Here is a 24,531-nt window from a genome sequence, read left to right as displayed (position 1 = left end):
CTTTAAATGGTGTGTGTGTGTGTGTGTGTGTGTGTGTGTGTGTGTGTGTGTGTGAGAGAGAGAGAGAGAGAGAGAGAGAGAGAGAGAGAGAGAGAGAGGGAGGGGGGAATTCCCATGATGCTGCCTGGGCTAGGTCACTGTTTTTCACCAATGACAGAAAGAAAACCAATTCAAGCTAATTGAGTTGGTCAGGAAGCGCTATAAGAGATGGATGACGGTCTCTGAGAGGAGGCCTGTAATTTATATCAGTGGAATTACTATCTCAGTTATGCTTCTTGTGCAATTCAGGGCTGCTTTTTCTTCTGTTTGTCATTGTGCTATTAGTGAATAAAATCCTGTGTCATTTAAGCAACATACTGTCTCCTCACGTGCAACAGTTTATGGAAGGTAGTCATGAGGTGCAGATTACTAGGATGCAACTTAGTGGGTTTGATTGTATAACCAATGGCTCCATAATTAAAAATAATAGAAATGTTTTCTTAATGCCAATTATTTCCATTGCTAATTTAAGAATGTGTATGAGAGTGCCAGTGGTGCTTTTCAGAATCACTACAGGAAATGTATCTGGCTAAGTAGAACTGTGAGTGTAGTAAATGTAGTTCATCTCCTCACTGAGCAAGAATCTTAGCACTGATCTAAGCCCCTTAGCCCTTCTTTAATGTTCCTAAAATCATAGCTGTGGCAGGACTCTGTTCACAATGGGGAATCTGTGCATATTGTGTACTTAGGAACTGGCTGCCCCAGGTTATTAACTCTTTATGAAGTACAGTTATAGTTTATAATAAATGAATTCAGAATCAAAATGAAATCTTCTTAACTGAAATTTAAAGAAGAGCTTAGACTGAATATTTGGTCTGGCTTCGTTAGCAGCTCCTTCTGAAGATAAGTAAAACTATGAGACTATAACTCTCATGGGAGGGAGCCTGTTCTAGCACACTTGATGTTATAGAATCATCCAGTTCTAATCTCAGCTATGCCATTTCCTTGTTGCAACAGTTTCTTGGCTAAAAAAACATGAAGTTGATACTTCATTTTTGTCTCTCAGCAGTTTGTAAGGATCAGGTTAGTTGGAATCCAGACAAGTGCTTTTAAAAACTGAGATGATGATAAAGGCGTTAGGTAACACTGTTATTAAATGGCAGTCGGGTTGTAAATTGTGATTTCACTTTTTAGACTTTGCTCCTGTGTCCTGAGGCAGCCTTTGAACACCAAGGCGTACTTCACTTAAAGGCTCCTTCTAATAATTTGTAAAGTTTGTGTGTAGGGCAGGTGGATTTAATTTAATTTGAACTAATCATTAATTTCAAGCAAGCTGAAGAGGGCATATACGGGCTTGGTGGGTCAGTCAAATCTGGATTTGAATCCTGATCTCCCGTGTTTTGACTGAATGATCTTGGTCAAACACGTACTTCCTCAATTATTGTCTCAGTAAAATTAGAACAGTAATGCCACTGCTCAGGGAGGATGTGACAATTTAATGAGCTCAAGCATGTGAGTGCTTGTACACTCACTAAGGAATCATTTTCCTCCTGTCTTCTCCTGTACATTTGCCATGGTCTCAGTGTTGAAGGATGAGAGGCAGTCTGAGATTACCACATGAAGACACCAGCAACACACACTACCTCGTCTTTTCCCCTCCGTGCTATGCCAAGGAAATGAGAAGTAAATTAAGCTGCTTTAGGTCACCAACACTTTCCTTAGGAATAATTAACATTTCTTTTCCCACCTTCTTCCTCTCTGCATAGTCTCACTTGAGTTCTTTTAATGCCTGACCTTCAAGGGAGTTTTTTTGGGGGTGAGAAAGCCTGATGGAGTTACTGGAACATAGGCAGTGCTGTTCACTCACATGTCCATGTGCTGTGTTTTCTTTTCAAAGTTATATGAGTTGTGGAGTTATTTTTGCAAGGCACCTTTTTTTTTTTCTTCATTTAGACTTTCCTAAAAAGGACACTTTAAAGTTTTATGACTGGATAAGTACTATAGTGGTTAGCAAGGTTAATATTTACCAGCTTACTGAAGGGAAAAGCAAACAATAAATATCCAACCTTTGTTTAAGAATTTCCATAGAATTATGAATTTTTTTTTATCTTGGTACCTATATTTAGTTAAAACTGCATGCTGTATACTTGACTTAGAACTCCTAGTAGAAATGTGTTTGCTGAATATGATTTAATTTTATGCTCAAAATAAGACACAGTATATGAAAAAAATCTTTATCACCTGCTGTTTCCAACTTCTACCTCCCCTCTCCTTTCCCATCCTGAAAAATACAGCCTGCTATCACACTTGCCTCTCCTTGCTGTTGCTTCTTTTTCTCCCCAGCCAGGTTTCTTTTTTTTTTTTTTTAATAAATTTTTATTAATGGTAATGGGATGACATTAATAAATCAGGGTACATATATTCAAAGAAAACATGTCTAGGTTACCTTGTCATTAAATTATGTTGCATACCCCTCGCCCAAAGTCAGATTGTCCTTCGCCACCCTCTATCTAGTTCTCTGTGCCCCTCCCCCTCCCCCTAACTCTCCCCCTGTCCTCCCTCCCCCCACCCCTGGTAACCACCACACACTTGTCCATGTCTCTTAGTCTCATTTTTATGTTCCACCAATGTATGGAATCATGTAGTTCTTGTTTTTTTCTGATTTACTTATTTCACTCCTTATAATGTTATCAAGATCCCACCATTTTGCTGTAAATGATCTGATGTCATCATTTCTTATGGCTGAGTAGTATTCCATAGTGTATATGTGCCACATCTTCTTTATCCAGTCTTCTATTGAAGGGCTTTTTGGTTGTTTCCATGTCTTGGCCACTGTGAACAGTGCTGCAATGAACATGGGGCTACATGTGTCTTCACGTATCAATGTTTCTGAGGTTTTGGGGTATATACCCAGTAGAGGGATTGCTGGGTCATAAGGTAGTTCTATTTTCAGTTTTTTGAGGAACCACCATACTTTCCTCCATAATGGTTGTACTACTTTACAGTCCCACCAACAGTGAATGAGGGTTCCTTTTTCTCCACAGCCTCTCCAACATTTGCTATTACCCGTCTTGTTGATAATAGCTAATCTAACAGGGGTGAGGTGGTATCTCATTGTAGTTTTGATTTCCATTTCCCTAATAACTAATGAAGCTGAGCATCTTTTCATATATCTGTTGGCCATTTGTATCTCTTCCTGGGAGAAGTGTCTATTCATGTCTTCTTCCCATTTTTTTATTGGATTGTTTGTTTGTTTGTTGTTGAGTTTTATGAGTTCTTTGTAAATTTTGGAAATTAGGCCCTTATCTGAGCTGTTGTTTGAAAATATCAGTTCCCATTTAGTTGGCTGTCTGTTTATTTTTATATCAGTTTCTCTTGCTGAGCAAAAACTTTTTATTCTGATGTAGTCCCATTCATTTATCTTTGCCTTCACTTCTCTTGCCATTGGAGTCAAGTTCATAAAATGTTCTTTAAAACCCAGGTCCATGAGTTGAGTACCTATGTCTTCTTCTATGTACTTTATTGTTTCAGGTCTTATATTTAGGTCTTTGATCCATTTTGAATTAATTTTAGTACACGGGGACAGGCTGTAGTCGAGTTTCATTCTTTTGCATGTGACTTTCCAGTTTTCCCAACACCATTTGTTGAAGAGGCTTTCTTTTCTCCATTGTGTGTTGTTGGCCCCTTTATCAAATATTATTTGACCATATATATGTGGTTTTATTTCTGGGCTTTCTATTCTGTTCCATTGGTCTGAGTGTCTATTTTTCTGCCAATACCATGCTGTTTTGATTATTGTGGCCCTATAATATAGTTTAAAGTCAGGTATTGTAATGCCCCCAGCTTCATTCTTTTTCCTTAGGATTGTTTTGGCTATTCGGGGTTTTTTATAGTTCCAGCCAGCCAGATTTCAAGACGCGAATGTTCTCCTTGCCACTTAGTCTTTGCCCACAGTGAGCCACACTTCTTCATTCAGTGTTTGGGCTGACATCTCAAGTGACTCAACTGCAGCTACTGTGCTCCTTAACTTCCCTGCCTTGCTTGTGATACTGTTACCACTCTCTTCTTTAAGTGTCTGCCTCCCTTGGTTTCCAGGACAGAGTTCTCTTTCTCCTCCTCTGACCGTTTTTTCTCCCTATCCTTTGCTGACTCCTTTTCTTCTTCTTCCTGTTCCCTTGGTGTTAGAGGTTCCCCAGGATTCTTGACCTTTTTCTCTGTAGTTTTCTCCTTGAGTAATCTCACCTTCCATATCCTGACTAGTCATAAATGTGTCATTCCATCCTAGACCCTTCTTAATTCCACTGACAACTAGACATCTTTACTTAAATTTGTCACACCTTTTCCAGCTCTTCAAGCTGAAAAACTGAATTTACACGGAAGTCATCTTGATTAATGTAACCTTCTCATTCATTTCCTTTCCTCCAGTCTTTCTTCTTGCCAGTCCCTCTTCTGTATTCTGGATAGAACTCTTTCCAAACTGGAGCACTGAATCCATTGCCCTCATTGCCCCCCTTATTCAAATCATTCAGGGGTTCCGTATTACCCCTTTCTTAACTGGATCTGAGAATGCTGCACTTTTTCTGAACCCTACTCCTGGAAAATTGCCCACCCTCTTGTGTTCTGGGAAACCAGAAAGTAGTACCTTGCTTTCATATATTCTGAGATAAAACCCATCTCCATCCTTCCTGATGCCCAGAAAGCGCTCAGATGACTCCTTGCCTCTGTGAAACTCCAGACCCCTTTCTTGTCTTTGAGACAGCCCTCAGAATGAATTTTCTCCCTACTGTCACGGCCTGAAGCAAATCATCTCCTTGTCAGCTGTATTTTGTCTCTCACAGATGTGTTACCGTTTACATTTTTATAGTTATTATTTTATGTATACTTATATTACTAATAATATAAGAATGTTATTCTAATAATAAATTATAGTGTATTATTTATAAATAACTGTTTTGATTATTATTTGTTAATATAAGATATATATTTTATATTTTCCATTATTAAATCCTCAGTAGTTATAAAAATTCTTGCATTATAGATAAGGATTGACAGAATGAGTCTATCCAAATCTTTAACAGGCTTTTGTATTAGTTTCAGATGCACAGCATAGTGGTTGGACAGTCTTTAAAAAGTATGCCTCTTGATATTTCAAGTACCCACCTGGCACCACACGTAGTTATGACAGTATTGCTGGCTGCATTTCCTATGCTGTACTTTATATCCAAGTGACTATTTTGTAACTATTAATCTGGACTTCTCAATCTCTGTACCTTTTTCACCCAGTCCCCCAATGTCCCACCCTTCTAGCAGCCGTTAGTCTATTTTCTGTATCTATGAGTCTATTTCAGTTTTGTTCATTTATATTGTTCTTTAGAATCTACATCATTATGGTCTCAGTCTTTCTCTGAATGAAAGAGGCATTTGTTCAAAATTTCATTAATTATATACCAGTTACACTGCTATAACAGAGACCCAAATAAAATGTCTTCTCATATAACCGTCCGGAGGGAGCACCCTGAACTGGCAGGCCTCACATCTAGTTTCTAAGATTGTACCTGCTTCCCCATTTCAACCAGCAGGAAAAAGAGAAAAGGAAAGCCAAATCAAGTACCTGGTCTTAACAGAAGTTACCGGGAATGAGCAGTCACTTTTCACATCCTGTTGTCCCAGCTTAGTTACTTGGCCATACCCGGCTGCAAGTGAGGCTGGGAGATGCTATCTCTTAACTGGGCCACAGGGCTCCCATCTCAGTTGGGTAAGGATGGTAGCAAGGGTCTGTTACCAAAAAGTATAAAGGTAGAATGGTTTCTAGAGGAAACTAAGTAGTCTTTATCACAGGAACAAAAAACTTTGTTGATTAAAAAGTCATGCTGGGAGAAAATGAGTGAGTTATTTTTAAACCCATCTGGACTTACTCTGGAAGGTTTCAGGAGTTGCCATATGCAGGTAATAGGATCCAACACCTCTTTTTATTTTTTTTTCTTCCAGAAAGTATGCCATCCAGGGTTAAGAATATACAAATGGAAAAGACCATTTGTAGCTCTTATCTTCCAACTAATTTATTTGTGGTAAAAATTGGTGGCCACCACATACATGAGCATATCTACAGACTAATGCTTGTATTGTGGAATTTTCCTCTATGCTCTTTTTTGTCATATTTTCACAGTCAGTACAACATTTGGTATCATTTTGTCTCTATCTTCAAAACATCTTCTGAAAGATAACATTGGCCTACTTCTCTCTCTGAGGGGAATTCTCATTTATTTCCTGCCATATTGTATTCTTCACTCTCCGATGTGTAAGCATCTCTTTTAATGTATTGCATAATTTGGGTCAGTTCCTTCGCTGGTGTGCCCTGGCATACCTGTAGCAGAATAGGACAAGATTGCTCGGCCCACAGCAGCCATGATAAGGAAAATGGAGACCCAGATTTCCTCAGCTAGTGATGTGAGACATTTGTGTTCCCACTACAGATGAATTGGTAAGACGTAGACAGGGGTTGAAAACACAGGCAGGCTAATTCCTTGAGTCACGTTCTTATCCATCTTATGCTGTCTACTTCTTAAGAATTAAAATTCTATTTTAGATTACTAGCTCTATAAAAAGAGACTCTAGGTTATTTTTGCATAAATTATGGCATTTTTTTGTTAAAAAATTTGTTTTGAGAGAGCGAGAGAGACAGGAAGGGAGAGCTAGAGGGAGGAGAGAGATGAGAAGCATCAACTTCTAGTTGCTTCACTTTAGTTGTTCATTGATTGCCTATCATACATGTCTCGACTCGGGGGTGGGGGGTGCTCAAGCCAAGCAAGGAACACCTTGATCAAGCCAGCAACCTTTGGATCATGTTCAGTGATCCCATGCTCAAGCTAGCAACCCTGTGCTCAAGCTAGAGACTTTGGGGTTTCAAATTGGGGACTTGAGGGTTTTAGGTCAACACTCTATTCACTTTGCTACCACTAGTCAGGCTCATTATGCCATTTCTTAATTATCTTTGTACAGGTTTAAAATACTTGGTTTTGTTTTCATACTATTACCCCTTATATCTTTGCTACCCCACTGCTTGGCTATTACTCAGAAAATGTAAGTTCATTTTAATATTAACCTATAAAGAAAATAAAGAATGAAACTGTGCTGTGTTTCCATATCTTCTCTAAAAGGTACAGTGCTTTTTTGTTTATGTTTTTCTACTCATTTGTATTTTAGTTTATCCCAGAAAACAGGTTTTATTAGCATAACTATCATGGACTTTGTAGAATTCTTATGGTTCATATGCTGCTGTTTTACAATGCAACACATTATTAAGTATGCACTCTTGAAACAGATGAAGACAACTATTTTTGGTTTTAAAAGTGTGCTTTGCTCTCGAAGTATTGTAAAAAGTCATTAATCATCTGTATGTTGATATCACTAAAGTAATGTTTTTCAAACTATGTGTATAGATTTCCTACCCAAGTATATGAGGGCTTATAGATATAATCTGCCTAGTTTTAAAAGGGATTTTTTTTAATGACTCAGGAACAGGTGTGTTGGGGGGGGAGTATTTGGAGGGCTTTATTAAAAAATTTAGTTCCACTGAAACCATGTAAATGGATATAGAAACACAAGGACATGGTACAGTGAAGTACAGAATTAAAGGGAATCTGAGAGTCATCCCCGACACCTCTCTCTTCGTCACCTTCCCCATGCAGTCCATTAAGTCCTGTTGTGTTTCTTTGACCTATTGGCTCATAAATACATTCACTTTACTCACCCATTCTCACCACTCACAGTCCTGTCTTTACCTCCATCCTTCGCCCAGAGTAATGCAATCAATAGCTATTTTCCTAATCCCACATCTTCCTTCACTAACCTTACACAGGGCCCATAGTGATCTTTTAAGAGACAAATAGGATTTTCAGCCACCTCCCATCTCAGCTAAAAACACATCAATGGCTTCCCACTGCCCTTAGTTTGAGGACATCATAAACTTTCACATGGCTTGCAGGACCCTGCGTCACCTCCTACCACACAGTCCTCTCACTCCCTGAGCCTTCTCAGTCCCTCCCATGTTCTCTGTTTGCTCTCTTTCTCCCTTTCACCCTCGCATACCCTCTGTTCCTCTCTTCCTCGCTCCTCCTGTCCCTCTCCCTCTCCACAGTCTTTGGACATTCTGGTCCTGCCTACCCCTACATTCTTCACACCTCACTTTGGTCATGGCTTCCTCCCTGATCTAGCTGACTGGAGGAAATCCCTATTACCCGCCTTCAAAATACCATGCAAGCAGGGGAATGTTTGGGATTTCTAGAGTCCAAAATTAGAGACCTGCTTAAGAAAAGGAACACAAAGTTAGAGATAAAAGTAGGTGCAGGGCCAAAAGGGGCCTTTGAAACAGGGGTCCTGAAGCTGAATCTCTCTTCTCAGTTGACCATGTTACAGGGTAAGTTAATGAATGGTTCTCCTCTCTACACAATGTACTCTGTAAGAAAGGAAATGTCTCAATTTGCTCACCAGGTTTTCTCCAGGAATTTGCATCATGATAACCCTTAAGTATACAGTATATATATATACAGTACTATGGATGGAGGGATGAGTCAGTGAATAATTAAATGAAGACTCAGGCTAAGGGTTAATGCTTATAATGTCTGTATAAAATTTAGCTGAATATGTTGGAAACCAAAATAAGTGGAGAACATCTCGATTCCATGGCTCTTTATAACAGGATGTGACAAAAGACAAACTTCTCTTAGTATCGAGTGGTCAAGAAGAGTTTTCATCAGGGTTGTTATGTATATAAAATGGCTCATTCAACACAATGAATAACAACAGCAGCTGACTTTTATTGAACACTTATCAGGTTCTGGACACTTGCTCAACACTTGGGTACGGTATTCTGATTTACATGTTCACTGACTCCAGTAAACTGTGCACACACAGCCAGATACGGTCGGAACTCCAATGCCTGTGTGAAAGGGCAGGAAACGCCATGAGGACCAGGTGGAGGAAGGCCTGAGGCTCTGGCAGCTTCACTGTGGCAGGGAGTCTGCCTTTCTGGCTCCTTCCTCCCTGGCCTGTTCCACCACCTGGCTAGGTGCTGTATTTCTCCACTAGGGATCTTATCTTCTGGTGAGGGTGTGTCAAACTTCCTTTGTCATTTTATTTTCCTGCAAAATGTTTAACTATTAGCCAAACTACTTGCAGGTGGTCTACCAGAATGAGTTACCTTCAGAATAATCTATTAAAAAGAGTTGTATAGTATTGTCCATCGGGCCATTGAGGAAGGCCTGTCAGAGCTGATCATTTTGACTTTGGCATAATTAATAATGACCTTATATGTCACTGTAATTAGTAGTGACAGTATTTAGGTCTAAAGTTTAGTGCCTTCCGAGGCCTCTCCTAGAATGCTGTTATAGGTCTGCATGACTTACTCTAATACAGACTTTTATTAAATGCTTGTCCTGTGCCAAGTCCTGGGATATACAAACAAAAGAAATTCTCCATTTAGATTAGGAATGTAGACGCAGGTGGAGGGAAAAAGGGAGACAGGTGGAACTCAGTACAACAAGGGTTGGGAGCAAACATTGTCTAACTGTACTCATTTTTAGTCCTACAGCTAGGGTCTCCTAACTGCCAGGTAGACTTAATAAATATGCCACCTATCCAAGGTATAGTGCATCAGTATCTGAGTATCTCTTACTCTCTTTAGGAAGTTTTTTGAGGGTAAGATGAGCACCAGGGCAAGGTACTTAACTCAGGTGCTTTCTAGCAGTCTTCACAAACCAGAAATGAGGACCAGGGGGCTCTCAGTGGTCCATATGCGGAGCAGATATCCATGGGTTTCTGTTCCAAAGGTATTTGGAAGAAAATGAAACAGACTTCCCGGGACCAAGGAAAGTTGCTTAGGGTGTCAGGGAACTCCATCCTGGTTCACTTTCCAGACATGTGCCAGTCATACCATAGAGCAGTGGTTCTCAAAGTGTGTGCCAGGGTGCACTGGTGCACCCTATGGTATTCCAGAGAAATATGTGCCTGTTGGGGACTAAAAAAACCAACAGGGTTTTTGGAGTTTAGATTTTGGGGGACAGAGCTGTGGGGCTGTAAGCTGACAGTCTGCCCAACCCCCCATCTCACTTGCCTATTTAGATTGCAAAAGGCTGTTAAGCTGTAGTGCTGGATTGTTTACACTACCCCCCATGTTCCCCGGAAAGACTAGAGGCAAATTTCTTCTATCCTTTGTTTGGTGTCAAGTTAAGATGATATGTATGGTGGGGGTTTCCTGCACTCAACACAATTAGGAGTAAAAAGAAAGGAATTCTTCAATGTATTGACAAGGAAATGAGAGTTTGTCTTTCAAATATATGCCCAAACATTGAAGAAATCGCTAGGACATATCAGGCTCATGTTTCTCATAAACACAAGAATGAAAAAACTTAACACATTCGCACTGGGACCTGCCGAATTTACTAAATCTTACTAAGAATGTGTGTGTGTGTGTGTGTGTGTGTGTGTGTGTATATAAAACTTTTGACTTTTTTAACCTCCTTTTTTACGAATTCTAAAAAGTATAACTCAAAAAATGTAACATAAAAATGTTTTTTAATGTCAGAATAAATTTAATTTTGTCGTATTTATTTTGTTTAATTACCATAAAAGCACGCTTGGACTTGATATTTTTTTCTTTAATATTTGACTTAATTATCACAAAGTTTCATTGTCATTGGACATTTATTTTAGGATTACTTCTGTGAACATAGTGCTACAAGCTAGTTTAAAATTTAAGAAATTGGCCTAATTATCATCAAAGACTTATTAAGATGGCTTGCTTTTCTCCTTGATAATTCTTTTTCTGCATTCAGAATTCAGCAAACATCTTGAGTAACTTACTTTGTGTCAGAGCCTGAACAGGGTGTTTTCAGTATATGACCCTCTAAGATAAGTAGGTATTGGCAGCATTTTATAGATGAGGCATGCATACTCAGGATAAGGAAAATGCTAAAAGAATTTTTTCTAGAATCAGTTCAATGTAATCATAACACCATGCAATCATTTTAAAAATATTTAATTTTCTAAATAAAATTATTTTAAAAAACAATAAAAACCGGCCCTGGCCGGTTGGCTCAGCGGTAGAGCGTCGGCCTAGCGTGCGGAGGACCCGGGTTCGATTCCCGGCCAGGGCACACAGGAGAAGCACCCATTTGCTTCTCCACCCCTCCGCCGCGCTTTCCTCTCTGTCTCTCTCTTCCCCTCCCGCAGCCAAGGCTCCATTGGAGCAAAGATGGCCCAGGCGCTGGGGATGGCTCTGTGGCCTCTGCCTCAGGCGCTAGTGTGGTTCTGGTCGCAACATGGCGACGCCCAGGATGGGCAGAGCATTGCCCCCTGGTGGGCAGAGCGTCGCCCCTGGTGGGCGTGCCGGGTGGATCCCAGTCGGGCGCATGCGGGAGTCTGTCTGACTGTCTCTCCCTGTTTCCAGCTTCAGAAAAATGAAAAAACAAAAACAAACAAAAAAAAACAATAAAAACCTATTTGAACTTAGCATGTAGTCTAGCATGATTATCTACAATTAGGCTTTGACCCTCTCTAGTTTCACTCTCCTATTTCTGTTGAAAAGGCAGTTTAGGCAGTAAAATAAAGATTGAAGCCTAGCTTTTAAATTTTAACAGCTTTATTGAAATTTATATATTAAAAAAGTATACAATTTTATGGGTTTTTTAGTATATTCATGGGGTTGACCAATAATCATAGCTTATAATTTTGAACTTGGTTGTTGGTTATTGTTTTTTTCCATTAATAATAGCCATACTTTCAGATAAGAAAACAATTATATATCATAAAAGAATTTAGATTCAATCTCTGTGACTTTCTGATTCATCTTTGTCCAGCCAAAGTCCAGTAACTTCCTCCTTTAAGTTCTCGTACAAAAGGCTTCCCCATCTTCCTTGAGAAATATTTGCGTACTGGAGTTTTAAGCTGGTTTTCATATGCGCTGTAGACAGAGAAGCCTTGGAGTGTTAGATCTACTGCCTATAGTGTAATTAGTTAAGTTCTTTGCAACAGGCATACTGTAAAGGAGAACCCAAAGAATGTCTGCAAATAGTACTTACTAAATGTGCCTTCTTCAGTTTAACAAAATAGAAAGAGATCCTGATAGCCATTTACAGTCATTCTGAGTCCTGATTCACTACAGAGATCCAATTTCAAGATACAGGATTTGGAAAGCTAAATGCTGATCTCCTCTCTCCTTGACTTTCATGTTAGAAAGTCACTTGAGGATCATGATGTACTTAATATAGTACATTATATGGATATATATTTATGTTCTTTGTGCTCACACACATACACATTATATGAAAGCAACTTTTATTTTCAAAGTGCTACTGCATCTTTAATTCAGCTAATGGTTGAAACACTCCCTGGGAGGTAGAAAGATTTTACCCAGGTTTTAAAGGGTTGAATACAGTGTGTCCGTAAAGTCATGGTGCACTTTTGACTGGTCACAGGAAAGCAACAAAAGACGATAGAAATGTGAAATCTGCACCAAATAAAAGGAAAACTCTCCCAGTTTCATACCTATTCAATGCAGTTCAATATGGGCTCACGCACAGATTTTTTAGGGCTCCTTAGGTAGCTATCCCGTATAGCCTCTACAGACTCATCACTGACTGATGGCCTACCAAAACAGGGTTTCTCCACCAAACTGCCTGTTTCCTTCAACTGCTTATCCCACCGAGTAATGTTATTCCTATGTGGTGGCGCTTCGTTATAAACGCGCTGATATTCACGTTGCACTTTGGTCACGGATTCGAATTTAGCGAACAGCAGAACACACTGAACTTTCCTCTGTACTGTTCACATCTCGACTGGCATGCCGTGGGCTATTCCACTGTATACACGGTGTTAAGTCATCATCTGCCATGTGCACATGCTGCCACATCATCCTACAGAAACTGGGAGGGTTTTCCTTTTATTTGGTGATTTCACATTTCTATCGTCTTTTTTTTTTTTTTTTTTTTTTTTTTCATTTTTCTGAAGCTGGAAACAGGGAGAGACAGTCAGACAGACTCCCGCATGCACCCGACCGGGATCCACCCGGCACGCCCACCAGGGGCGGTGCTCTGCCCCCCAGGGGGTGATGCTCTGCCCATCCTGGGCGTCGCCATATTGCGACCAGAGCCACTCTAGCGCCTGAGGCAGAGGCCACAGAGCCATGCCCAGCGCCCGGGCCATCTCTGCTCCAATGGAGCCTTGGCTGTGGGAGGGGAAGAGAGAGACAGAGAGGAAAGCGCGGCAGAGGGGTGGAGAAGCAAATGGGCGCTTCTCCCATGTGCCCTGGCCGGGAATCGAACCCGGGTCCTCCGCACGCTAGGCCGACGCTCTACCGCTGAGCCAACCGGCCAGGGCCTCTATCGTCTTTTGTTGCTTTCCTGTGACCGGTCAAAAGTGCACCATGACTTTACGGACACACTGTAGAATAACAGACACATTAATGGAAGTTCCATGTTAGAGATAAGAGCTTGTCAGTGGCGACATTGCAGCAAAGTACTGGTTTCCTGCCTTAGGGCCTAGGACTTCCTTAAGACTGCAGGTAAATTCCATGCCTCAGTTTCTACTTCTTGACGTACGTACTCATAAAATGTGATATCTGTGCAAAGACACTCTCCACTAACGTAATGGGATAACATTAGAATTATGCATAGTTTCTATAACACATAATTTCTTTCCTGTCTCTGTGCCTTTGCACTTGCTGTTTTTTCTGCCAAAATTGTATTCCTTACCCTCCCCACCACCCCATGATGGTCCCCTCCTTCCAGTCTAGGCTTAAAAACCATCTCTCTGTGAAACCCTCTCAGTTACCAAATGCAGACGGGAGTTTGCCCTGTCCTGTGCCTCTCCTATACTTTTTATTAACCAGGTCAGAGCAACTTTCTTATTATATTGTAATAGCACATTTCATGGTGCCGCACTCATGGTTTTCTTGAATTCTGAGTGAATGTCATGAAGGGTTGCCCTAGGGAAGGTATGACTATATAACTTTATCCTTTGTGTCCTCAAAGCTAAGGACTGAGAAGGTCCCTCCTTCAACAGCCAACCCTTAGCCAACAGCACAGCCATTGGATGACAGCATGACAGAGAAAAAGATTTGGAGATAAAAGATTCTGTTAGCTCTCTGATAATTAGCTTAGGGAGATCATTTAAGCTGTTTGTGCCTCAGGCGTCCTCATACTATTGGGCAATAGCAATGCCTTACTCAGTTATTGTGGGAATCATTTGAGCTATTTTATAGAACAGTAATTTGCAGACATGAGAAATAAAGAAGAGACACAGTGTGGTCTGGTAGAAAGAACATATCATTTGGTCTTAGATGAGATTTTAAGTCTTCGCCACCAATTATTTGACTTCTACAACTTAACTACTGTGAGCCTATTTATCTGTCAAGGTAAAAGAATAACACTCTGGCTGCTTCAACTGTTTTGAAGGTTAGCTGGAATTCAGGCAGCGTTCCACTTGTGTTCCAACTGAATATGTTCAGCTGTTACCAGCCAGAGCTGTAGTACGTTGTATGTGCATAGCTTTGCGCGCTCTTTTCTGGGACAGATTCAATCCTATGTACTCCAGGGCTAGAGCAGTCCTCTTCTCTCGGGCCAGGGAGATAGACAGCAAGGGGGAAGCCAACGGAGGAAGGCCACAGGCTCCCCTGACCAGTGACCCAGCCAGCCTGGGCGTGCCTGGAGACAGGGGTGAGGCAAAACCTCAGTCTAGTGTCACAGCACATTCCTAGGACAGCTGTTTCTGCTGCAGCTTCTTTTACTGTTTCTTTTTGAACTTTTATTGGTGTTAAAGCATACATACCAAAAAAAGCACATAGCCTAAGTATTCAGATCATGTTTTTTTTAATTTTTATTTTTTATTTTTATTTTATTTATTCATTTTAGAGAGGAGAGAGAGAGAGGGAGAGAGACAGACAGAGACGGGGGAGGAGCGGGAAGCATCAACTCCCATATGTGCCTTGACCAGGCAAGCCCAGGGTTTCAAACCGATGACCTCAGCATTTCTAGGTCGATGCTTTATCCACTGTGCCACCACAGGTCAGGCCTCAGATCATGTTTTATAAAGTGAACATACCCAGTCATTCATGGTCATTGCTCCCTTATATTCCATCTTGTGAATATTCCATATTTCTTTTTTCTGCTGTTGATGAGCATTTAGATAGCTTCCAGTTTAGGGACGTGGCAAATAGTGCTGCTATTGAATGTTCATGTACATGTCTTTTGATGAGGATATATATATTCCTCGTGGGTATATACTTAGCAGTGGAATTGCTGAGTCATAGAGTGTGCATATGTTCGGTTTTAGTAGATATTAACCTAAAAGTTTCCCAGTATGGTGACAGCAACTCACACTCCCATCTATGGTGTTTAAGAGTTGTGATTGTTCCACAGTATTACCAGCACTTGGTATTATCTGTCCTTTTAATTTTAGGAATGCTGGTGGATTTTATAATATTGTGTGGTACCTTGAAAATAGAAACATACCCCCCAAAAAACCTGAAACCCTAAACTTATATACATTTGTTTTCAGAAATATACTCTGTAGAAATGCAGGGGATTATATCAGATGTAAAACTACTTTTATAGTGGTTGGTATATAAAGGGAAGATGATAAATGACAGCTGCCTTTATAACCATCATTACCATCACTATCACTAAATCCCTTCTCTGTTTTTCGGGAGAAAGTAGGACATGGTGTATACCAAGGCAAATATGACATAGTCTCTGCTCACCAGGAGCTCAGGATCTTGAGGAAGAGACCAGCACTGGGAACATTATTACATTGTACGATAGGAGCTTGGAGAAGGAAGTAGTGCTTGAGCTGGAGCTTAAAGAAGAAGAGTTTACCAGAAAGAAAAAAGGGATTGGGCCGGAGGAGATGGAGGACATGAGCCCTGGTGGGGCATGCAGAGCCGACAGCGTGTTGGAGAGGAGGATCCTGTCTCAGGCTGCAGTCTTCAGCAGCTGGGCTCTGTTGTCCAGCTTTCGTCACTCTTGCTGTGTTCTCTGCCCCTACCTTTTACCTCTTCTTTCCTCCTCTGGGAAAGAGATTGGTGTCCTCCTCTCTCTCCTGGAAACAAAGCCTGCCTGAGTATGAAATGTGTGAAAACCACCATCTAAGCTTTCAAAGCACAGAATATCACTGGTTACAAGGATCCCACAGTTTCTCTGCAGTGGGGTCCTGTAGCTAGTTACTTTGATGCTGAGGCCTAGCTTGAAATTTTTATTCTTGTGTGGACCCAGGTTTCTTTGTGGTGGCAATTAAGTTTAAGAAAATGCTCTTCTGGTCTGGCCTGTGGTGGCGCAGTGGATAAAGCATCAACCTGGATCACTGAGGTCACTGGTTCGAAACCCTGGGCTTGCCCTGTCAAGGCACATATGGAGTTGATGCTTTCTGCTCCTCCTCCCTTCTTCTCTCTCCTCTAAAGTTAATAAATAAAGTCTTATAAAATTAAAAAAAAAGAAAAAAAGAAAGTGCTCTTCTGCCCAGTACCATATGGAGACCCTTAATAAATGTTCTTGAGGGATTTTGATGATGATGATGATGATGCTAAAGAGAATTGTCAGGAGCTCTTACATTTTTCTCATAGAGTGTGTTAGGCATTGCTACAGAGCAGTAAGGAAGATGCACAAGGTCCCTGTCCTCGCTGAATTGATAACGGCTGTGATGAGTAGAGGTACAGAGTCCTATGGGAGCATGGCAGAGAAGCACCTCACCCAGATGAGGGGTCAGGGAGGGCCTCTGGGAGAAGGCGGCAGAAACCTGATAGCCCAGGAGGCGTGTGGGGAAGAAGTATTCAGGTAGAAGAAGCAGTGTGTAGGAGGAGCTAAGTACAAGGAAGAATGGCTGGTTGGAGAAGCAAGGAAATTATCAGCCTAGAGCACAGAGAATCTGGAGAGTTAAGGAGCTTTCACCAAAGGACCAGCCGCAGGGTGTAGGATGGATTGGAGAAGGTCGAGACCAGAGGCACAGAAACCAGTTTTAATAATCAAGGCTTAAAAGACAAGAAACCAACATTCTCAGTACGGTGACTTTCAAAACCCTGTTCACTCAACCTCCATCCCTAGACATCCTGGCTTCTCTAGAGCTCAATTAGCTATTTGAAGAGTGAAGAAAAATCCTATTAGAAAGAAATGTTATATGTAAAAAAACAAATTTTTTTTTCTATCATCCATACTGACAGACCTTTAAAATCAGGGTCCCTGGTGTGACCAAACCTGTGTGAGATGTGTTCTCCAGTTTTTGTACATGAAGCAAGAATCACTGTCACCTCTGACTGGGTGCTGTGTTTTGTGCTTCTAGGTAGGGACTGACAAGCTCACGTGGCTCATGGTTGAACTGTTTCTCATTTAATTCGGCCTACTGTGCATTCCAATAGCCTTGCTTCCTGCTTAAATTTCCAAGCCACTAACAAACAAGATTCCTGTGGGGATGTTATCTGCCACTTTACGGTGGTACAACTATTTCCTTTTCTTTTTCCTATTTCCTTAGTAATTTTTTTACAAAGACTGGGTACCAGGCATTTTATACATAAGCCCTAAAGTCTGGAATGAAATTTCTAGCAATGCTTGTAAAATGTAATTACAACTCAGTAGTTTAGCTGTGTTTGGAGTTCTTGGGCTTGTGTTTACTTGATTTACATGAGTATTTCACTTTTTAAAAAAACTATCATGTGAGAATTTATTTTATAATGAAATAGGTATTTATTGTCTTTTATTAAGAACTGCTGTGCACCTGCTCTGTACAGTACTAGTTGTGTGGGACAATTTCAGAAAAAGTAAGACATGGTCCCTGCATTCAGAAACTTAATCTAAAACAGAACAAGGAAAATAGAAGGACTAATGCCACCGCTCTTCATTTTGTCATTCCAGGAGAGACACTAGTAATCATAATACAATTTCCCACTGAAGCCACAGTCAGCCTCAGAATTCTTTTCTACATGGCACTCGGGGTGGCTTTTACATATAGAAATAAAAGTTTATTTTACATCCTTTATTAAAAAATAAATGCATTCCCAGATCCTTGTGTATTTTATTTGCATTTTATCTTTTTGTTTTTTACTAGTTTTATAAATTATTTTATATGTGACTATTGGAAGCTGAGAACTTCCTGAGAAAGCAGATTGTGGTAATGTTGTTTTTCAAGAAGTTGACATTTCCCAATATAAGATGATTAAGTTTGTGTCCCACTCATGATTACAGAAGGCCATTCCCATTACTTGCCACTATAAACGTTGTGTTTTTCTTGGTTGCTTCCAGAATGACTGTCCTTGTACAGTATTATTTGTATAACTAGTTTCAGGACTGTGACAGTGCCCACGTTTTTTAATGTCCTGGCACCAGAATTCTCTTCACTGCTGCTGGGGTCATTGACTTTGGCAGAGATCAGAGGTCTCATTAACCTGACTTAGTGCCATCACTGATAATTGTGTGCCCACCAGTGTCTTTGGCCATCTTCTCGTTCCATGTGTTTCCCATTGGTGCTACACCAAGGGCCAGAGTTTCAGATATATATATATATATATATGTAAATCACAAGTATATAGATTAAGACTCCTCTTACACTCTAGACCCTTAATTTCAACCATCTATGGGATGTTTCCACCAGGGCGGTAAGAGCTAACATAAAGAGCTAACAAATACCTGTGGCCAGAGGTTGTGCTTAGATCTTTACAATCAGTTGTAACTTAAGCTTCCCCCAAACCCTTAGAAGTTATCCCCTTGGTACAGATGAAAAATATAATGCTTAGGAAATCACACCATTTGTAAGTGGTAGGTCTGGGACTGGTACAGTCTATCCAGAGTTTAATGGTATACGCAGACTCTAATTTTGGCTTGTACAGAATAGAAGTCATTCCTTCCCTCCACCTCAAAACTTGAGTCTCAACCTTAAATCAGTCCCATCTATCTACTACAGATACCATCCTGTTCTCATATGCTTTTTCAAGGTCTAGTAAGTTGCAGGTCTTCCAATTTTGTCTTCTAAAAAATAGCTCTCAAATTTCTACTCCCTGCTTTACTCTTAACCATCATAGACCTTGTGCAGACAATCATTTCTTCCCTAGAAGGCGGTCTATCTCCACCCCCCTGCTTTTTGGTCTTCTCTTTGGCTAGGGGAAAAGGGCTACTACAACAAACCACTATTTCCTAAATAGTGTTCTTTTTAGTTTATTTTCTACTATACCTATCTTGGATAAAAGGATGAGAAAACTTTAGTTTTGAGCAAGTAATGAGTTTTTCTTACTTAGTACTTCCACTTGCATCTTTATAATCGTGTCTTTTGTTTGATTGTTTTCTAGGAATGTTTACCCTTGCGGAAGTTGCTTCACTTAATGACATTCAGCCAACTTACCGAATCCTGAAGCCATGGTGGGACGTGTTTATGGATTACCTGGCTGTCGTTATGTTGATGGTAGCTATCTTTGCAGGAACCATGCAACTTACCAAAGATCAGGTGGTCTGCTTGCCAGTGTTGCCATCTCCTGTAAATTCAAAGGCACACACACCACCAGGAAGTGCCGACGTTACCACCAGTGTCCCGAAGATGGAAGCAGCCACTGAACAAGATCAACATGGGCAGGCGACAAATGGCATTTCCTTTGACACATCTGCTGTGACACCTGACATACCTCTCAGAGCCACATATCCTCACCCAGATTCCACAGTTCCAAATCAGGAGGCAAAGAAAGAGAAGAAAGATCCAACAGGCCGGAAAACAAACCTGGATTTTCAGCAATATGTATTTATTAATCAGATGTGTTACCATCTGGCCCTTCCATGGTATTCTAAGTACTTTCCATACCTTGCTCTTATACATACTATTATTCTCATGGTCAGTAGCAACTTTTGGTTTAAATATCCCAAAACATGCTCAAAAGTAGAACATTTTGTTTCAATATTAGGAAAGTGCTTTGAATCCCCTTGGACTACGAAAGCATTGTCTGAGACAGCGTGTGAAGACTCGGAAGAAAACAAGCAGAGGATAACAGGTGCACAGACTCTACCAAAGCATGTGTCTACCAGCAGTGATGAAGGAAGCCCCAGCGCCAGTACTCCAATGATCAACAAAACCGGCTTCAAATTCTCAGCTGAGAAGCCCGTGATCGAAGTCCCCAGCATGACCATCCTAGATAAAAAAGACGGAGAACAGGCCAAAGCCTTGTTTGAGAAAGTGAGGAAATTCCGTGCCCACGTGGAAGACAGTGACTTGATCTATAAACTTTATGTGGTCCAAACAGTTATCAAAACTGCCAAGTTCATTTTTATTCTCGGCTACACTGCAAACTTTGTTAATGCAATCAGCTTTGAACATGTCTGCAAGCCAAAAGTTGAGCACCTGACTGGTTATGAAGTGTTTGAGTGCACCCACAACATGGCTTATATGCTGAAAAAGCTTCTCATCAGTTACATATCCATTATTTGTGTTTATGGTTTTATCTGCCTCTACACTCTCTTCTGGTTATTCAGGATACCCTTGAAGGAATATTCTTTTGAAAAAGTCAGAGAAGAGAGCAGTTTCAGCGACATTCCAGATGTCAAGAATGATTTTGCGTTCCTTCTACACATGGTAGACCAATACGACCAGCTATATTCCAAGCGTTTTGGTGTGTTCCTGTCAGAAGTCAGTGAAAATAAACTTAGGGAAATTAGTTTGAACCACGAGTGGACATTTGAAAAGCTTAGGCAGCATGTGTCCCGCAATGCCCAGGACAAGCAGGAGCTCCATCTGTTTATGCTGTCGGGTGTGCCCGATGCAGTCTTTGACCTCACAGACCTGGATGTGCTAAAACTTGAACTGATTCCAGAAGCTAAAATTCCTGCAAAGATTTCTCAAATGACTAATCTCCAAGAGCTTCACCTCTGCCACTGCCCTGCTAAAGTCGAACAGACTGCTTTTAGCTTTCTCCGGGATCACTTGAGATGCCTTCACGTGAAGTTCACCGATGTGGCTGAAATTCCTGCCTGGGTCTATTTGCTCAAAAACCTTCGAGAGTTGTACTTGATAGGCAATTTGAACTCTGAAAACAATAAGATGATAGGACTTGAATCTCTCCGAGAATTGCGGCACCTTAAGATTCTCCACGTGAAGAGCAATTTGACCAAAGTTCCCTCCAACATTACAGATGTGGCTCCACATCTTACAAAGTTAGTCATTCATAATGACGGCACTAAACTCTTGGTACTGAACAGCCTTAAGAAAATGATGAATGTCGCAGAGCTCGAACTCCAGAACTGTGAGCTAGAGAGAATTCCACATGCAATTTTCAGCCTCTCTAATTTACAGGAACTGGATTTAAAATCAAATAACATACGCACAATTGAAGAAATCATCAGTTTCCAGCATTTAAAACGACTGACTTGTTTAAAATTATGGCATAACAAAATTGTTACCATTCCTCCCTCCATTACCCATGTCAAAAACTTGGAGTCACTTTATTTCTCCAACAACAAGCTCGAATCCTTACCAGTGGCAGTGTTTAGTTTACAGAAACTCAGATGCTTAGATGTAAGCTACAACAACATTTCAATGATTCCGATAGAAATAGGGTTGCTTCAGAACCTACAGCATTTGCATATCACCGGGAACAAAGTGGACATTCTGCCAAAACAGTTGTTTAAATGCGTTAAGTTGAGGACTTTGAATCTGGGGCAGAACTGCATCTCCTCCCTCCCAGACAGAATTGGTCAGCTCTCCCAGCTCACCCAGTTGGAGCTGAAGGGCAACTGCTTGGACCGCCTGCCAGCCCAGCTGGGCCAGTGTCGCCTGCTCAAGAAAAGCGGGCTTGTTGTGGAAGATCACCTTTTTGACACCCTGCCACTCGAAGTCAAAGAAGCATTGAATCAAGACATAAATGTTCCCTTTGCAAATGGGATTTAAACTGAGATAATGCATGCACATTCATGTGCAGGAACAACTTCCTAGATTGCAAATGCTCACATACAAGTTACTGCAAAATAATGCATTTTAGGAGTAGACACATCTTTAAAAATAAAACACAGAGAGGATGCATAGAAAGAAGGCTAATAGAAGACATAACTGAATGTCCAATGTTGGTAGTGTTTTAACTCGTTCTTTTCCAGATCTTTTCTTTTTTTCTTCTGGGGAAAGGGAAGCAAAAATTATAATCACTAATATTGGTTTCTTTTTAAATTGTTTGTAACTTGGATGCTGCCGCTACTGAATGTTTACAAATTGCTTGCCTGCTAAAGTAAATGATTAAATTGACATTTTCTTACTATATCACCTTTTTTGAGGTGTCTTGATTTACTTTGCTTAATTGGTGCAATATCATTTTAACTCAAACCACTAAAGACACTTCAGGTCCAAACTTGTAAATTCAGATTTACTGAAATATTGATTTATTTCCTGTTTTAATTTAAAGCACCTCAAATAAGCACGTCTTATAATATTTAGCTGGTACTACTGCTTCTGAGAATCCTATTTTACAGATTTGACACTCTTTAAAGTCTGAAATGCAGTAAAGGTGTATAACTTGTTGAGGTTCTTGTTTGTTGGTTTTTAAAGAATAAATAACAAAAAATAGAAAAAAGCATTCCCCTTAATAATAGATGTATCTGATAGTCTGGAATTATGATTATAGTCTGGAGTTATGATTACATGGTGCATTTTTTCTACCAATAATATAGGCTTACCAATAAATAGAAAATGTTTTTTAACAATAAATTTATCTGATTACAACCAACATAAAAATTTTAATGGTTTAATGATTAACAACTTTCCACAATCACATTTAGGAAGATAACACAAAATCAAAACCAGTAACCAGTATTTAATTTCTTGCTCTGCTTTCACTGGTGGGGAGGGGGCAGGAAGGACTTGTAGTTCACCGGGTTGGAAAACTCCTAACTTTCCCTGTTCCTTTTTGGTGACAAGCTGTATTTCCTGTGTTTGTCTGCAGCTAGGAGGGGTCATGTCCAAGGAAATGCTGGCAGAATGTCCATTTTAGATGCTAGTTTTCCTTCTTTATCTAACTTACAAAGTCTAAATCCATCTCAGAAAATCAAAAAATTCCCTGCCTCCTGTTCAGTTAGGCATTGTTTGCCAAGTATTCCCTAGGCCTTTCTATGGGAGTGTTTTCTCAAGAGAAAAGAAGTATTTGGCACTCTGAATGACAAAGTAGCATCTTCTCTATATAAGACTATTCGCTTAATGAAGCACTGGACATTCTCCTGTCACACCTCACTATGGCTTGAAGGATTTTTGTAGAGCATGTGAAAAGATGGACTCATATCCTTGCTTTTTTCTTCCCAAGAACTGAACTCCAGGGATACTGGCCTGTTGCAAATGGTGGTGAGCCTTTGCCTGCTATACAGCTTGTAAGTATTCAGAGAATATTATCTCCAATCAAAAAGCTTGCGGCCATTATGACCAAATGAGGAACTGACCCCACTCCATTATCCTGGCCACTCCCTCCTCCTAAAAGACTTGAGGTAGAGAAAAAGATTATTAAAGCCCAAGTTTAGAAAATCAGACAGAATACAATGGCAAATTTGGAGGATAGCAAATTCTCTCCCATTCATGTATCTTCCATTTTTATCAGTATTCATTAATATAATCACTAGTATTGATTATGCACCTACTCTGTGCCTAGCCAGTTCGAGGAACTTGGTGATTAGATGTTGGAATAAGTCACAGAGCTCGGCCACATGGAGCTTTATAGCAAACTGGGGGTGAGGGGTGGAGAGGGATAAATATTATGCAAACAATAAAAATGATTGATTACAATTGTAATCCGGAAAGTGTACAGAATCTGTGTGGGTGAATTATGGCTGGGGTGGGGGCCATAGTTCGAGAGGAGCTTAAAGGAAGTTTTGTACTTACAAACTCTTCCTGTAAACACTCCTGAACATTGCCCTTCCACCAGCTGCACAGAACACTTCACCCTGCTCAGGAATGCCACTGCCAGAAATTGGTACAGTAGTTTTAGAAGGATACTACACCATCTTGCTTGTGAGCTAAAGAAGCCAGATCTTATGGTCCTTGCTTTACAGACTAGGAAGATTGTCTTTCTTAAAATAAGTGCATGTTGTTTTTGAAGGGTACAAGTGGCAGGCCACCCACTGCTTGCTTACCTTTCTTTTCAGAGGGTAGGATTATAGGAACTGGATTCTGTGTGACATTCCCAAAGGTTGGACACTGCCAGTTGCCTGTAGGCACCTGTTTTTTAATCAATACTGGGGATTCAGTCACTTAGAACTGATTGGTGTTACATGCGTTCAGATAGTATCAAGGGGTACCTTTTCTCTTACCCAAACTTCCATTCACCTTACCGGCCCCTAAAGATTTCCTTGACTGTGGAGAGTTCACGGTCAATTGATTTAAATGCTGTATTCCTTGCCACTGTTTACAAATAGCAATATTTTAAAAGCGGTTTCCTAAGAAATGCTGATTCATCTAACAGACTAAATATGCTGGGTTTTAGAGTCTCAACAAAACAGCAGATTAGATTATGGACCCAAATATGCTATCAACCCATGTATCTTTACAAATTTATGTTGGCACTGCATA

General features: G+C 40.4%; 1 protein-coding gene across 9 annotated transcripts in view; it reads left to right on the top strand.

The window, feature by feature from the left end:
* LRRC8D (leucine rich repeat containing 8 VRAC subunit D) overlaps positions 1 to 22,242 on the top strand; it is a 126,140-nt gene extending 103,898 nt beyond the window's left edge. For 8 of the 9 annotated variants that reach the window (XM_066376837.1, XM_066376829.1, XM_066376838.1 and 5 more), the window contains one exon: positions 19,301 to 22,242. In XM_066376837.1, coding sequence (XP_066232934.1) covers positions 19,303 to 21,879 — 2,577 coding nt within the window. In that variant the 5' untranslated portion in view covers positions 19,301 to 19,302 and the 3' untranslated portion in view covers positions 21,880 to 22,242. Of the gene's footprint in view, positions 1 to 17,304; positions 17,457 to 19,300 lie in introns of all 9 variants that reach the window. The other variant, XM_066376835.1, reaches the window with a different exon arrangement.
* The last annotated feature ends 2,289 nt before the right edge of the window (positions 22,243 to 24,531 follow it).

The sequence above is a fragment of the Saccopteryx leptura genome, chromosome 3, assembly GCF_036850995.1.
Source record: "Saccopteryx leptura isolate mSacLep1 chromosome 3, mSacLep1_pri_phased_curated, whole genome shotgun sequence".
Taxonomy (NCBI): Eukaryota; Metazoa; Chordata; class Mammalia; order Chiroptera; family Emballonuridae; genus Saccopteryx; species Saccopteryx leptura.
The sequence above is the reverse complement of the archived record's forward strand: the minus strand, read 5'-3'. Positions and strand labels throughout refer to the sequence as shown.